We start from the raw sequence: 15,192 nt of genomic DNA, 5'->3' as shown, positions 1-15,192 counted from the left end.
TATCAAATGATCTTGTGGCACCCCTGGACTGCCGTCACGGCACCCCAGGGTGCCCCGTCACCCCAGGGTGCCCCGTCACCCACTTTGAAAACCCCTGCTCTATTGTAGTACAGTTTGCAGACACTCAGAAATATAATAATTCATATTAACCCATTCAGGCCTAGAATTATTGAACGCTTTAACCAGTGAAAAATAGCAGATATACAAGCTCACAGCGCGGTGCCGCGCTGTGAGCTTGTAGATCTGCTATTTTTGAAAAATCATGAAAATGTGTGCAAATCTTTGAATATATGTATTTTTTAAAGCGAACGTTTGTAACTCAAATTGTGCTTCTGGGTGGTCCCTGGAACTAGATATTTTGAGATGGGGGTCCGTGGCCAGATAAATATCATTTTGGGGGTCCTTCACATGAAAAGATTTGAGCACCACTGACATAGTAGTCTCTCAAGAACAGACTAACTGAGTTCCAGTTGAAGTGAAAAGGACCTTTTCTTTGACGATGGCTGGCCAGATTGCTGACAGAAACATAGGTTTTTCAAAAAAAAACCTTAGAAGGATTCAAAAGACACTTATAGAATCTGGTCAAAAGCTTGTATATCTGCTATTTTTCAATAGTTAAAGCATAAAATAATAATACACAATAATGTGTACCCGTTCTGAATGGGTTTAATATGTTATATATCATATTATATTACAGGGTTGTTCCAGTCCCATAGTGGTAAAGTTTGCAGACACCCAGAAGGATAAGGAACATATAATAATATATTATATTATATTTTATAGGGCTGTTCGTCTCCTATAGTAGTAAAGTTTGCAGACACCCAGAAGGATAAGGAACAGAAAAGGATATTAATTCATATAATAACAGTATATATTATATATTATATTATATTATATTATATTATATTATATTATATTATATTATATTATGTTATATTATATTACAGGGTTGTTCGTCTCCTATAGTAGTAAAGTTTGCAGACACCCAGAAGGATAAGGAACATATAATAACAGTATATATTATATTTTATAGGGCTGTTCGTCTCCTATAGTAGTAAAGTTTGCAGACACCCAGAAGGATAAGGAACAGAAGAGGATGGCTCAGCAGCTTCAACAGCAGATGCAGCAGCTCAACGCTGCCTCCTTGTGGGGAAACCTGGCAGGACTCAACAGTCTGGGACCACAGTACCTGGCTGTGAGTGCACACACACACACACACACACACACACACACACACACACAGTACCTGGCTGTGAGTGCACGCACACACACACACACACACACACACAGTACCTGGCTGTGAGTGCACGCACACACACACACACTGTACCTGGCTGTGAGTGCACGCACACACACACACACACACACACACACACACACACACACACACACACACACACACACACACAAACACACACACACACAGTTACAGGCCAATGAGAGTCGGAGTCGTTAGCCAAGGCATTGTGAGCTTGTAGATCTGCTATGTTCACAATAGAACCGTGTTGTACAAAATGTAAAGCCTCTTTTCCATGAGGACTCCATCTTTGCCAGACCCTAGCTTTTGCTGAACTGACGCCACTGCTGTGTGTGTGTGTGTGTGTGTGTGTGTGTGTGTGTGTGTGTGTGTGTGTGTGTGTGTGTGTGTGTGTGTGTGTGTGTGTGTGTGTGTGTGTGTGTGTGTGTGTATAGCTCTATCTCCAGCTGCTCCAACAGTCGGCCAATCAGGGCAACGCTTTGAACAACCTGCACCCTATGACAGGTAGGCACGCACACACACATGCACGCACGCACGCACGCACGCACACACACACACATGCACGCACGCACGCACGCACGCACGCACACACACACACATGCACGCACGCACGCACACACACACACACACGCACACACTGAACAACCTGCACCCTATGACAGGTAGGCACACACACACACACACACACACACACACACTGAACAACCTACACCCTATGACAGGTAGGCACACACACACACGCACACATTTGATACTTTTTTTTTGTTGATTTTGATTATGAATTAAATTACAAATGTGGTTATTTATATGCTTATAGATTATCTGCATTTCAAAAGCAAAATATAAACAATCCACACTAATTATTAGAACAATGACTGGCACAATAGCCTACCAAAAATAGTCACTTCATCATTTGGAAAATCAACAAAAAAGTATCAAAATCATCCCACTTTAAGTTGGTATATGGTATTTAGAAAATGTCAGAAATGGATCCAGCATCCTCAATAACCCCCCAAACCACTACGATTTTTTTCTTCTTCAAATCGGCCAATCAGTTTTTGAGATATTATCCATTATTACAGGAGATTATGCTAATTAAAGCCAATTATGCAAATTGTGAAAATTGCTCAACATGTGCAAGATATCATCCGGCAGTTTCTAAATGATGGGGACATTTCTAACATAAAACCTTGGTGTACCAAGGTTTTATGTTAGAAATGTCCCCATCATTTAGAAACTCAACATGTCAGGGTGCACATTGTGGCAACTGGACTACTATGATCAGTGGCACAAAAGTTTATTTATTTATTTATTTTTCATATTTATTTTGTATTAATTTTTTCGCCCAGACCGCCAGACATGTCATGTTGCATTTTCCACATTGTATATCTACTATGTTTCAATAGTTAAAGCATAAAATAATGTACCCGTTCTGAATGGGTTAAACAGAATGTCAATTAGTGGTTGAGTGTGTCTTTGCATGAAGTTGAATGAAGAACTCAAACGCTTACAGAATGTCCACCATCTCTTTACTAATAATAAATATAAGTTAAATGAAGAACTCAAACCTTGTGTCCACCATCTCTTTACTAATAATAAATATAAGTTAAATGAAGAACTCAAACGCTTACAGAATGTCCACCATCTCTTTACTAATAATAAATATAAGTTAAATGATGAACTCAAACCTTGTGTCCACCATCTCTTTACTAATAATAAATATAAGTTAAATGATGAACTCAAACGCTTACAGAATGTCCACCATCTCTTTACTAATAATAAATATAAGTTAAATGATGAACTCAAACGCTTACAGAATGTCCACCATCTCTTTACTAATAATAAATATAAGTTAAATGAAGAACTCAAACCTTGTGTCCACCATCTCTTTACTAATAATAAATATAAGTTAAATGATGAACTCAAACGCTTACAGAATGTCCACCATCTCTTTACTAATAATAAATATAAGTTAAATGAAGAACTCAAACCTTGTGTCCACCATCTCTTTACCCAATGTATGGCTGCTGGTGATGGCCATCATAGTGTGCGTGCACAGGGCTGTTCTAATGAGTGTGTGTGTGCGTGCACAGGGCTGTTCTAATGAGTGTGTGTGTGCATGCACAGGGCTGTTCTAATGAGTGTGTGTGTGCGTGCACAGGGCTGTTCTAATGAGTGTGTGTGTGCGTGCACAGGGCTGTTCTAATGAGTGTGTGTGTGTGCGTGCACAGGGCTGTTCTAATGAGTGTGTGTGTGCGTGCACAGGGCTGTTCTAATGAGTGTGTGTGTGCGTGCACAGGTCTCAGTGCCATGCAGAACCTGGCAGCGCTGGCAGCAGCAGCGAGCGCCACTCAGGCCACGCCCTCTGGGTCCAACGCTATGACATCATCAAGCAGCCCACTGAGCGCGCTCACCAGCTCAGGTACACACACACACACACACACACACACACACACACACACACACACACACACACACTAGGGCATTCACCAAATATCCGAATATCAAAGTCACTATTCGACGTTGTTCACCGAAGTCGAATATTTTTTTCTTTGCTTCTTTGCTTTTTTTTTCTCTTTAAAAAATATACAGTATCGTTTATAAAGCGTGGCTAGATAGGAAGTCATAAGAATGAGTTGTCAATGCCCCTGGTGGATGAATGTGTTAATGCTCTTTACCAGGGGTTCTCAAACCTTTCTAGGCCGTGACCCCCAAAATAAACATATGTGTCCCAATCTCACTGAGAGCCAGTCATCTCGGAAAGTACAGCTTTAGACAGGGACTGAAAATACCTTTTTTTTTTTTTTCACTAAAATGTGATAAAGCCACTAAAGCATTTCATACATTTCAGGCTACATTTCACTTAAACGCCAGAGCTTAACTCTGCATGTAAATAAGACGTTTTTTAATTAATGTGAGAGATCGTCAGGTCATTTGCAGGTTAGAAATGTATTTAGAACTTGAATATCTCAAAAGTAGTATTTCAGCATGGCATCATTCTATAAGCCATATCTTCAAAACTGTTGGGTCAATCTCCACAACCAATATATCATTTTGTAGCTATGATCCCCAGCTTTCAAATGAAATGAAAAAATGAAAATGAATAAAAATCCAATGACTGGCTCCCAGCCAAATTGGGACACATATTTGAACTGGGCAACGTGAACGTGTGTAAAAAATAGCAGATCTACATGCTCACAACGCCTCGCAACGCCTCGCGTTGCGAGGCGTTGTGAGCATGTAGATCTGCTATTTTCACAATGTTGGCCTCTTGCTTACTTAATATTTGACAGTTTGGCCAGTCCTGTCCAATATTCCACTATTCCAATACTTTGAGGTTGAATAATTCGAAATCTGATCTTAGACCAGCATATCATCTCACAGTTACACAGCCTTTCTTCATGTCGCTGCCTTGCGGCTGATAACGGACCTGAATCTGATCCTAGGTCAGCCTAAACACAGCACAGCACACGTTAAACACAACTCCAGTCCGATCCTGATCATAGCGCAGCACCGCACGCCAGTGCATTGATTGATTGCTTGCTTTATAGTTTGCATAAAAAGCAGAAAGTACCACACGTCACACACACAGTACGGGTCCTATCGGGTCCTCTCGGGTTATACACATGATGATTACAGTCCCGTTTCCGAAGTGTTCCGAGGGAAATGCGACCGTTTCCAACCCGGCTCCGAGTGATAATTTCGGGGTCGGGGCCCCCGTGAAGACCTCTAGTTCAGGTTCCTGTTCGTCCACTAACTCCTCATGTGTTCATATCGTGCAGGTTCTTCTCCCAGCTCGTCCACTAACAGCTCAGTGAACCCCATGGCGTCCCTTGGAGCCTTGCAGTCTCTGGCAGCAGGAGCAGGAGGACTGAATATGAGCTCCCTGGCTGGTAAATAATATTATAATAATATTAATTATGATCATAATAGACTGAATATGAGCTCCTTGGCAGGTAAATAATATTATAATAATATTAATGATCATAATAGACTGAATATGAGCTCCTTGGCTGGTAGGTTATTAGAATATGAATATTAATATTAATAATAGACTCAATATGAGCTCCTTGACTGGTAGGTTATTATCTATCTATAAATGCGACAAATCTGTGTCTGTGTGTCTGTATGTAATCCGCGTATCTCGAGAACCGTTCGTCCCACCGGCTTCAGATTCGGCCCGCGCGTTCCCCGCCGCGGCGCGGAGTGCAGTGCCGGGCCTCGACCCGACCCGAATCTCCTTATGCAGGCTGATTGTTGACATCAGGCTGCTCCGGAGGAAATCGGCGCAAGCGCTGACTCATTGTGACATCACTTCATAAAAGAAATCTCTGTGAATGTGTGTATGTATGTAATCCGCGTATCTCGAGAACCGTTCGTCCCACCGGCACGCGCGTTCTCCAGATATGGGCATAAAATGAATGCCCGTATGCGGAGCTGATGTCTGACATCAGAGTTTTCCGCAACTGGTACTGTGTGTGCAGAGATCTCCATATATGGGCATAAGGGGACCAAGGAAAACAGATGGTCAAAACGGGTCCTATGACAACAGGTATAATGGGGTTTGCATTAAAGGGTGAGGCATTCGTTCCCTATTTACATCATTCCCGAGTTGGCCAGGTCGCCGACTAGACGCTAGCGTCTAGTAATATTAATATTAATATTAGACTCAATATGAGCTCCCTGGCTGGTAGGTTATTAGAATATGAATATTAATATTAATAATAGACTCAATATGAGCTCCTTGACTGGTAGGTTATTATAATATGAATATTAATAATAATAACTTTAGTGGCGCAACAATCACATACAGAAGTTAACTTAGAGCAAGGGTCTTCAACAGGGGGTCCGGGACCCCCAGGGGGTCCTCAGTGTTACTACAGACGGTCCCTCCAAATCTTTGTGTGGTTGAAACTTTTTTTCCTCCTTTTTTATATTAACCACTTGAATCCTCCTAGCGTACATATTCTGAGAACTTTAGCCAAAAATAGCAGCTCTACAAGCTCACAACGCCTCGCAGCGCGAGGCGTTGTGAGCTTGTAGAGCTGCTATTTTTGGGGTTTGGTGTTGAGGGGAAAAAGAGCAGACTAAGTGCAGAGTTAAAGGTCAAGTATTTACAGTTCAAAAATATCTGAAAACACAAATTGACTGATGAGTGTGCTGTCAAACAATGAAACTACTGTATATGGAATCTATGAACAGGTTGTGGGGGTCCCTGCTTCATCTCTCTCTGAACTAAGGGGTCCTTGGCCTGAAAACGTTGAAGACCACTGACTTAAGTCCTTAGTGTTTCATTAGCAATAGTGAGTGGCAAAACAGCTTGCTGTGGCAACAGAGGAACGTGCAGTGACAAGTTGCTGGTTGAACAAGGCTTGCTGGCCAGCTCTTGGAGGCTGGTGAAACTGGTGAAACAGAGCTAAGGCCGCCCCTGCACCTTCCCTCCATGGAGATGTTGATTGATTGTAAACGGAGGCGAAGCGCTTCGCTTCGCGACGCAAAATGAAGGTCAAGGTCAAGGAGTTTATTTGTCATTCAGTACAGGTACAAAACGAAATTTGTTACCCAGGTCCTGGACATGGCGAAATAAATATAAAAACACCCTATAGAAAACTACATAATACCTAAAAACACTTGCCCGCTAAAAAAGATAATACTAAGAGCAGCAGCATTAAAACAGCAGCATTAAAACAGCATAGTTCATAGTGCAGAGTTCACGAGTAATCTCCCAGTGCAAGATCACAGTTTTCAAAGTCCAGAGTTCATCATTCTCACAGCTACAGGGAAGAAACTATTCTTTAGCCTGGTGGTACTGGCCATTATACTACCCAGCCTCCTGCCCGAAGGGAGGAGGGCAAACAGACCGTGAGCAGGGTGGGTGACATCTTTCATGATGCTGGTAGCCTTTTTCTTACATCTGGTGGTATAAATGTCACTGATGGCAGGTAAACTGCTTCCGGTGATCTTCTGAGCAGACTTCACCACTCGCTGCAGAGCCTTCCTGTCTGCAGCAGAGCAGTTTCCATGCCACACAGTGATGCAGGATGTGAGGATGCTCTCCACCGCACACCTGTAGAAGGAAGTGAGGACAGGGGTACCCAGCCCCGCCCGCTTCAGTCTCCTCAGGAGATAGACTCGCTGGTGAGCCTTCTTTAATAAGGAGGCCGAGTTCTGCTTCCAGGTCAGGTTGTTTGCGATGTGCACTCCCAGGTACTTGAAACTGGAAACCACCTCCACAGCATCGCCGCCGATGTAAAGGGGGGTGGAGGTGGGGCCACTCTTTCTAAAGTCCACAATCATCTCCTTTGTTTTGAACACAGTGACAGGGACAGTAGGACTACAGTTAGGTGGGTAACACAGAATTAATAAGCTTCTTTCAAACTACAAGTTTACCAGCTCCGCAGCGTTTGTTCTGTTTGCTGCCTGCACCAGCGCGAGTGAGCGCAGTGCTGTGGTGAGCTCTGCCCAGTCTGACGTGCGCTGCATGCACATCAACGAAATGACACATCAGAGAAAAATGACATTAATTTGGTGTCGGACCTTGTCGTACTGCTTTAGGAGGACCGGGCTGTGTACTTTTTGCCCCGTGCAAGGCTCCAATGAGTAAGAATTACCCTAATTAAAGTGAAACTCGATTTGACGATTTCTTATTTTTAAACCGTCCAAAGGAAAAAACCCGGATTTCGATTAAAGATCGATTAATGGAACAACCCTACTTGGTACTGGAGCTTATCAGTCCTTTATGTTCCTCTAGGTTATCAGTCCTTTATGTTCCTCTAGGTTATCAGTCCTTTATGTTCCTCTAGGTATTATCAGTCCTTTATGTTCCTCTAGGTATTATCAGTCCTTTATGTTCCTCTAGGTACTGGAGCTTATCAGTCCTTTATGTTCCTCTAGGTATTGGAGGTTATCAGTCCTTTATGTTCCTCTAGGTACTGGAGGTTATCAGTCCTTTATGTTCCTCTAGGTATTGGAGCTTATCAGTCCTTTATGTTCCTCTAGGTATTGGAGGTTATCAGTCCTTTATGTTCCTCTAGGTACTGGAGCTTATCAGTCCTTTATGTTCCTCTAGGTACTGGAGGTTATCAGTCCTTTATGTTCCTCTAGGTACTGGAGCTTATCAGTCCTTTATGTTCCTCTAGGTACTGGAGCTTATCAGTCCTTTATGTTCCTCTAGGTATTGGTTATCAGTCCTTTATGTTCCTCTAGGTATTGGAGGTTATCAGTCCTTTATGTTCCTCTAGGTATTATCAGTCCTTTATGTTCCTCTAGGTATTATCAGTCCTTTATGTTCCTCTAGGTATTATCAGTCCTTTATGTTCCTCTAGGTATTGGAGCTTATCAGTCCTTTATGTTCCTCTAGGTATTGGAGCTTATCAGTCCTTTATGTTCCTCTAGGTATTGGAGGTTATCAGTCCTTTATGTTCCTCTAGGTACTGGAGCTTATCAGTCCTTTATGTTCCTCTAGGTATTGGAGCTTATCAGTCCTTTATGTTCCTCTAGGTATTATCAGTCCTTTATGTTCCTCTACTGGAGCTTATCAGTCCTTTATGTTCCTCTAGGTATTATCAGTCCTTTATGTTCCTCTAGGTATTATCAGTCCTTTATGTTCCTCTAGGTATTGGAGCTTATCAGTCCTTTATGTTCCTCTAGGTATTGGAGCTTATCAGTCCTTTATGTTCCTCTAGGTATTGATTATTATCAGTCCTTTATGTTCCTCTAGGTACTGGAGCTTATCAGTCCTTTATGTTCCTCTAGGTATTGGAGGTTATCAGTCCTTTATGTTCCTCTAGGTATTGGAGCTTATCAGTCCTTTATGTTCCTCTAGGTATTATCAGTCCTTTATGTTCCTCTAGGTATTATCAGTCCTTTATGTTCCTCTAGGTATTATCAGTCCTTTATGTTCCTCTAGGTACTGGAGGTTATCAGTCCTTTATGTTCCTCTAGGTACTGGAGCTTATCAGTCCTTTATGTTCCTCTAGGTACTGGAGGTTATCAGTCCTTTATGTTCCTCTAGGTACTGGAGGTTATCAGTCCTTTATGTTCCTCTAGGTACTGGAGCTTATCAGTCCTTTATGTTCCTCTAGGTACTGGAGGTTATCAGTCCTTTATGTTCCTCTAGGTACTGGAGGTTATCAGTCCTTTATGTTCCTCTAGGTATTGGAGGTTATCAGTCCTTTATGTTCCTCTAGGTACTGGAGGTTATCAGTCCTTTATGTTCCTCTAGGTACTGGAGGTTATCAGTCCTTTATGTTCCTCTAGGTACTGGAGGTTATCAGTCCTTTATGTTCCTCTAGGTATTGGAGGTTATCAGTCCTTTATGTTCCTCTAGGTACTGGAGCTTATCAGTCCTTTATGTTCCTCTAGGTACTGGAGGTTATCAGTCCTTTATGTTCCTCTAGGTATTGGAGGTTATCAGTCCTTTATGTTCCTCTAGGTACTGGAGGTTATCAGTCCTTTATGTTCCTCTAGGTACTGGAGGTTATCAGTCCTTTATGTTCCTCTAGGTACTGGAGGTTATCAGTCCTTTATGTTCCTCTAGGTACTGGAGGTTATCAGTCCTTTATGTTCCTCTAGGTACTGGAGGTTATCAGTCCTTTATGTTCCTCTAGGTATTGGCATTGACTTTTTTTTTACTAGCCACTTTAGCCCTTTTTGATGCAGGTAAGGCAGGTGGCCTTGACGTGTGACCAGTCTGAGACAACATCCAATGATCACACACACGTGCTGATGTACGCATTACGTTCATATGTACATGAATTAAAAAAAACTTAAAAATACAAGGAATGCAGCTTTAGTCCATGCATGAGGTGAAATTAGAAAATGAGTTTATTTTGTAATTTGCCATTAAACTACAAGGGCCGGTCAGAGTGAACCAAAGGGCCACACAATGCCCAGGTCTGCTCTAAATGGAGGTAACAGTGATCTCCTCCATGTTCCTCTGATCTCCTCTATGTTCCTCTGATCTCCTCCATGTTCCTCTGATCTCCTCTATGTTCCTCTGATCTCCTCCATGTTCCTCTGATCTCCTCCATGTTCCTCTGATCTCCTCTATGTTCCTCTGATCTCCTCCATGTTCCTCTGATCTCCTCCATGTTCCTCTGATCTCCTCCATGTTCCTCTGATCTCCTCCATGTTCCTCTGATCTCCTCCATGTTCTCCTCCATGTTCCTCTGATCTCCTCCATGTTCCTCTGATCTCCTCCATGTTCCTCTGATCTCCTCCATGTTCTCCTCCATGTTCCTCTGATCTCCTCCATGTTCCTCTGATCTCCTCCATGTTCCTCTGATCTCCTCCATGTTCCTCTGATCTCCTCCATGTTCCTCTGATCTCCTCCATGTTCCTCTGATCTTCTCCATGTTCCTCTGATCTCCTCCATGTTCCTCTGATCTCCTCCATGTTCCTCTGATCTCCTCCATGTTCCTCTGATCTCCTCCATGTTCCTCTGATCTCCTCCATGTTCCTCTGATCTCCTCTATGTTCCTCTGATCTCCTCTATGTTCCTCTGATCTCCTCCATGTTCCTCTGATCTCCTCCATGTTCCTCTGATCTCCTCTATGTTCCTCTGATCTCCTCCATGTTCCTCTGATCTCCTCCATGTTCCTCTAGGCATGGCCCTAAATGGAGGTAACAGTGATCTCCTCCATGTTCCTCTAGGCATGGCTCTAAATGGAGGTAACAGTGATCTCCTCCATGTTCCTCTGATCTCCTCCATGTTCCTCTGATCTCCTCCATGTTCCTCTGATCTCCTCCATGTTCCTCTAGGCATGGCTCTAAATGGAGGTCTCTCCGGTGCAGGCCTCTCTAACGGTTCTGGGTCCACCATGGAGGCTCTCTCCCAGGCCTACTCAGGGTTAGGGTTAGTTTAACCTCTCTACAGCCTGGTGTTCGTTCACAACAGACCGTTTGGTTTCCGCCCAACGCGGAAACCACTAGAAGAAGCGGCGTCACTTTGATTTGGTCCCCTCCGTTTGTTTCCCCAATCCCTATTAAATGCTCCAGTAGCCTATTGTAGTCTTAGTGTAGTCTTTCCAGTCGCTGACAGTTGGACTAAAAGATGCATATAGCAAACACATTTTTCAAAAGCAAAACTACTCTGCATCAAGGAGTTTATTAGGTAGGCCCTAAAAGTATGTCCTTGAGTGCAGGGGAATTATTTTGGGTTAAAACTGTTTCCGGTTGGATAGTTCCGGCCAAATTGTAGTCTTTGAGTACTACAACATGACGTGTTGTGGTTTCCGCTCCAGACCGGTTACAAGCCCGGAAAGTGAAGTGATCCCAGACTAATGTTAGTTATTAACACTGATGTCCTCCATGTTCCTCAGGAATGGCTCTAAACGGAGGTCTGGGTTCTGGAGGACTCTCTAACGGTTCCGGGTCCACCATGGAAGCTCTCTCCCAGGCCTACTCAGGCATCCAGCAGTACGCTGCTGCTGCTCTGATCTCCTCTATGTTCCTCTGATCTCCTCTATGTTCTCCTCTATGTTCCTCTAGGCATGGCTCTAAACGGAGGTCTGGGTTCTGCAGGACTCTCTAACGGTTCCGGGTCCACTATGGAAGCTCTCTCCCAGGCCTACTCAGGCATCCAGCAGTACGCTGCTGCTGCTCTGCCGTCGCTCTACAACCAGAGCCTGCTGTCTCAGCAGAACGTCTCCGCTGCAGGGAGCCAGAAGGAAGGTATGTGGAGATCTGATAACTGATGTTTTTATAGAGATCTGATAAATGATGTTTATATGGAGATCTGATAAATGATGTTTATATGGAGATCTGATAAATTATGTTTATATGGAGATCTGATAAATGATGTTTATATGGAGATCTGATAAATGATGTTTATAGAGCGTCGCAGCGGAAGTGGTTTCCTGGTGCCACTTAATATTCCCCATTCATTTTCGCTGTAGACTTTTACAAAAATATTTATAACAATTATGTTAACTCAGTCGGTGCCGTATGTAAAGTGGGACCTCTTATATTGCCGTTTTGCCACCAATGGGTTAAAAAAAGAGTGTGCACGCTGGTGCACAAATTTGTGCACAGATCATGCACTATGCATGTACACGCTTTTTTCACAGCTTTCAAACAAAAAAATCCGCTTGGAAATCCGTTCAGGCATCCAGGAGATAGCAGCCCTTGTTTTTTTTTTTTTTTTTTCAAATGTAAACAAACATGGCTGCCATGTTTGAAAGATGGGGTTGGTATGGGGGTTAAACATGCAAAAAAATTTTTTAAAAGACGATTAAAAGACGATTGGCAGGGAAGGCCATAGTTAAAAAGACGATTGTATTATAGAAATCGTCTTTTTGGCAGGGTATGAGTTAAGCCTGGAACCAAGCCATCCAGGATGGCAGTGAATCATGACCATACAACCTTTGATCCTATGTGAAAACATGTTTTAATATTACATTATTTGATATACTACATTTAATAAATACCCTTTGTTTAGCGATTTCCAAAACGTTATTTTCATAGAAACAAAGGTTGTATGTTCATGATTCACTGCCATCCTGGATGGCTTGGTTCCAGGCTTTTTATTTTTTTTATTTTTTTTACGCTATTCAAGCTTTTCTTTTCTTATTTTTTTTTCAGCACAAGTTAACCTATGGTGAATATTGGTAGTGCAGGCAACCACCGATCGGGTGCAAAATGAAAACGCCAAATATTGTGTAAACTCTGTGATTCTGCCAACAATCATCCTAACCTGAGACACACAATGATCCGCTTCCCCTGTCATCATATCATTATGATCTGGCTGTCCAAGCCTTGTTCACATTAGAATAGTCACATGCATACAGTATGATCTGGCTGTCCAAGCCTTGTTCACATTAGAATAGTCACATGCATACAGTATGATCTGGCTGTCCAAGCCTTGTTCACATTAGAATAGTCACATGCATACAGTATGATCTGGCTGTCCAAGCCTTGTTCACATTAGAATAGTCACATGCATACAGTATGATCTGGCTGTCCAAGCCTTGTTCACATTAGAATAGTCACATGCATACAGTATGATCTGGCTGTCCAAGCCTTGTTCACATTAGAATAGTCACATGCATACAGTATGATCTGGCTGTCCAAGCCTTGTTCACATTAGAATAGTCACATGCATACAGTATGATCTGGCTGTCCAAGCCTTGTTCACATTAGAATAGTCACATGCATACAGTATGATCTGGCTGTCCAAGCCTTGTTCACATTAGAATAGTCACATGCATACAGTATGATCTGGCTGTCCAAGCCTTGTTCACATTAGAATAGTCACATGCATACAGTATGATCTGGCTGTCCAAGCCTTGTTCACATTAGAATAGTCACATGCATACAGTATGATCTGGCTGTCCAAGCCTTGTTCACATTAGAATAGTCACATGCATACAGTATGATCTGGCTGTCCAAGCCTTGTTCACATTAGAATAGTCACATGCATACAGTATGATCTGGCTGTCCAAGCCTTGTTCACATTAGAATAGTCACATGCATACAGTATGATCTGGCTGTCCAAGCCTTGTTCACATTAGAATAGTCACATGCATACAGTATGATCTGGCTGTCCAAGCCTTGTTCACATTAGAATAGTCACATGCATACAGTATGATCTGGCTGTCCAAGCCTTGTTCACATTAGAATAGTCACATGCATACAGTATGATCTGGCTGTCCAAGCCTTGTTCACATTAGAATAGTCACATGCATACAGTATGATCTGGCTGTCCAAGCCTTGTTCACATTAGAATAGTCACATGCATACAGTATGATCTGGCTGTCCAAGCCTTGTTCACATTAGAATAGTCACATGCATACAGTATGATCTGGCTGTCCAAGCCTTGTTCACATTAGAATAGTCACATGCATACAGTATGATCTGGCTGTCCAAGCCTTGTTCACATTAGAATAGTCACATGCATACAGTATGATCTGGCTGTCCAAGCCTTGTTCACATTAGAATAGGCACATGCATACAGTATGATCTGGCTGTCCAAGCCTTGTTCACATTAGAATAGTCACATGCATACAGTATGATCTGGCTGTCCAAGCCTTGTTCACATTAGAATAGTCACATGCATACAGTATGATCTGGCTGTCCAAGCCTTGTTCACATTAGAATAGTCACATGCATACAGTATGATCTGGCTGTCCAAGCCTTGTTCACATTAGAATAGTCACATGCATACAGTATGATCTGGCTGTCCAAGCCTTGTTCACATTAGAATAGTCACATGCATACAGTATGATCTGGCTGTCCAAGCCTTGTTCACATTAGAATAGTCACATGCATACAGTATGATCTGGCTGTCCAAGCCTTGTTCACATTAGAATAGTCACATGCATACAGTATGATCTGGCTGTCCAAGCCTTGTTCACATTAGAATAGTCACATGCATACAGTATGATCTGGCTGTCCAAGCCTTGTTCACATTAGAATAGTCACATGCATATGTATGCATCACAATTAAACCATTTTATTTAACCTTCATTATAAAATATTTGATTTCAATCGTCTATGTGTCAGGTTTGTTCTCCAGGGTTGCATATTTAACCCATTCAGAACGGGTACACAATATTATTTTATGCTTTAACTATTGAAAAACAGCAGATATACAAGCTCACAGCGCAGCACCTTGTAGATGTGAGCTGTGAGCTTGTAGATCTGCTATTTTTGAAAAATCTTGAAAATTATAATTTTGACCCGATTCTATAAGTGTCTTTTGAATCCTTCTAAGGTTTTTTTTAAAACACCTATGTTTCTATGTCAGCAATCTGGCCAGCCATCGTCAAGGAAAAGGTCCTTTTCACTCAACTGGAGCTCAGTTAGTCTGTTCTTGAGAGACTACTATGTCAGTGGTTCTCAAACCTTTTCATGTGAAGGACCCCCAAAATGATATGTATTTGGCCACGGACCCCCCATCTCAAAATATTTAGTTCCAGGGACCACCCAGAAGC

The 15,192-nt window shown here is 42.4% G+C and overlaps 1 protein-coding gene across 1 annotated transcript in view; it reads left to right on the top strand.

Annotated features, from left to right (window-relative positions):
• Window positions 1-15,192, top strand: part of celf1 (cugbp, Elav-like family member 1) — a 41,729-nt gene that overhangs the window by 8,012 nt on the left and 18,525 nt on the right. Inside the window, exons 6-10 of the mRNA XM_080729598.1 lie at window positions 1,034-1,195; window positions 1,693-1,762; window positions 3,558-3,680; window positions 5,041-5,151; window positions 11,750-11,932. Coding sequence (XP_080585724.1) covers window positions 1,034-1,195; window positions 1,693-1,762; window positions 3,558-3,680; window positions 5,041-5,151; window positions 11,750-11,932 — 649 coding nt within the window. The remainder of the gene's footprint in view (window positions 1-1,033; window positions 1,196-1,692; window positions 1,763-3,557; window positions 3,681-5,040; window positions 5,152-11,749; window positions 11,933-15,192) is intronic.

The sequence above is a fragment of the Nannobrachium achirus genome, assembly GCF_963921795.1.
Source record: "Nannobrachium achirus genome assembly, chromosome: 7".
NCBI lineage: Eukaryota > Metazoa > Chordata > Actinopteri > Myctophiformes > Myctophidae > Nannobrachium > Nannobrachium achirus.
Note: the sequence above shows the minus strand (reverse complement) of the source record. Positions and strands in the feature narration are given on the sequence as shown.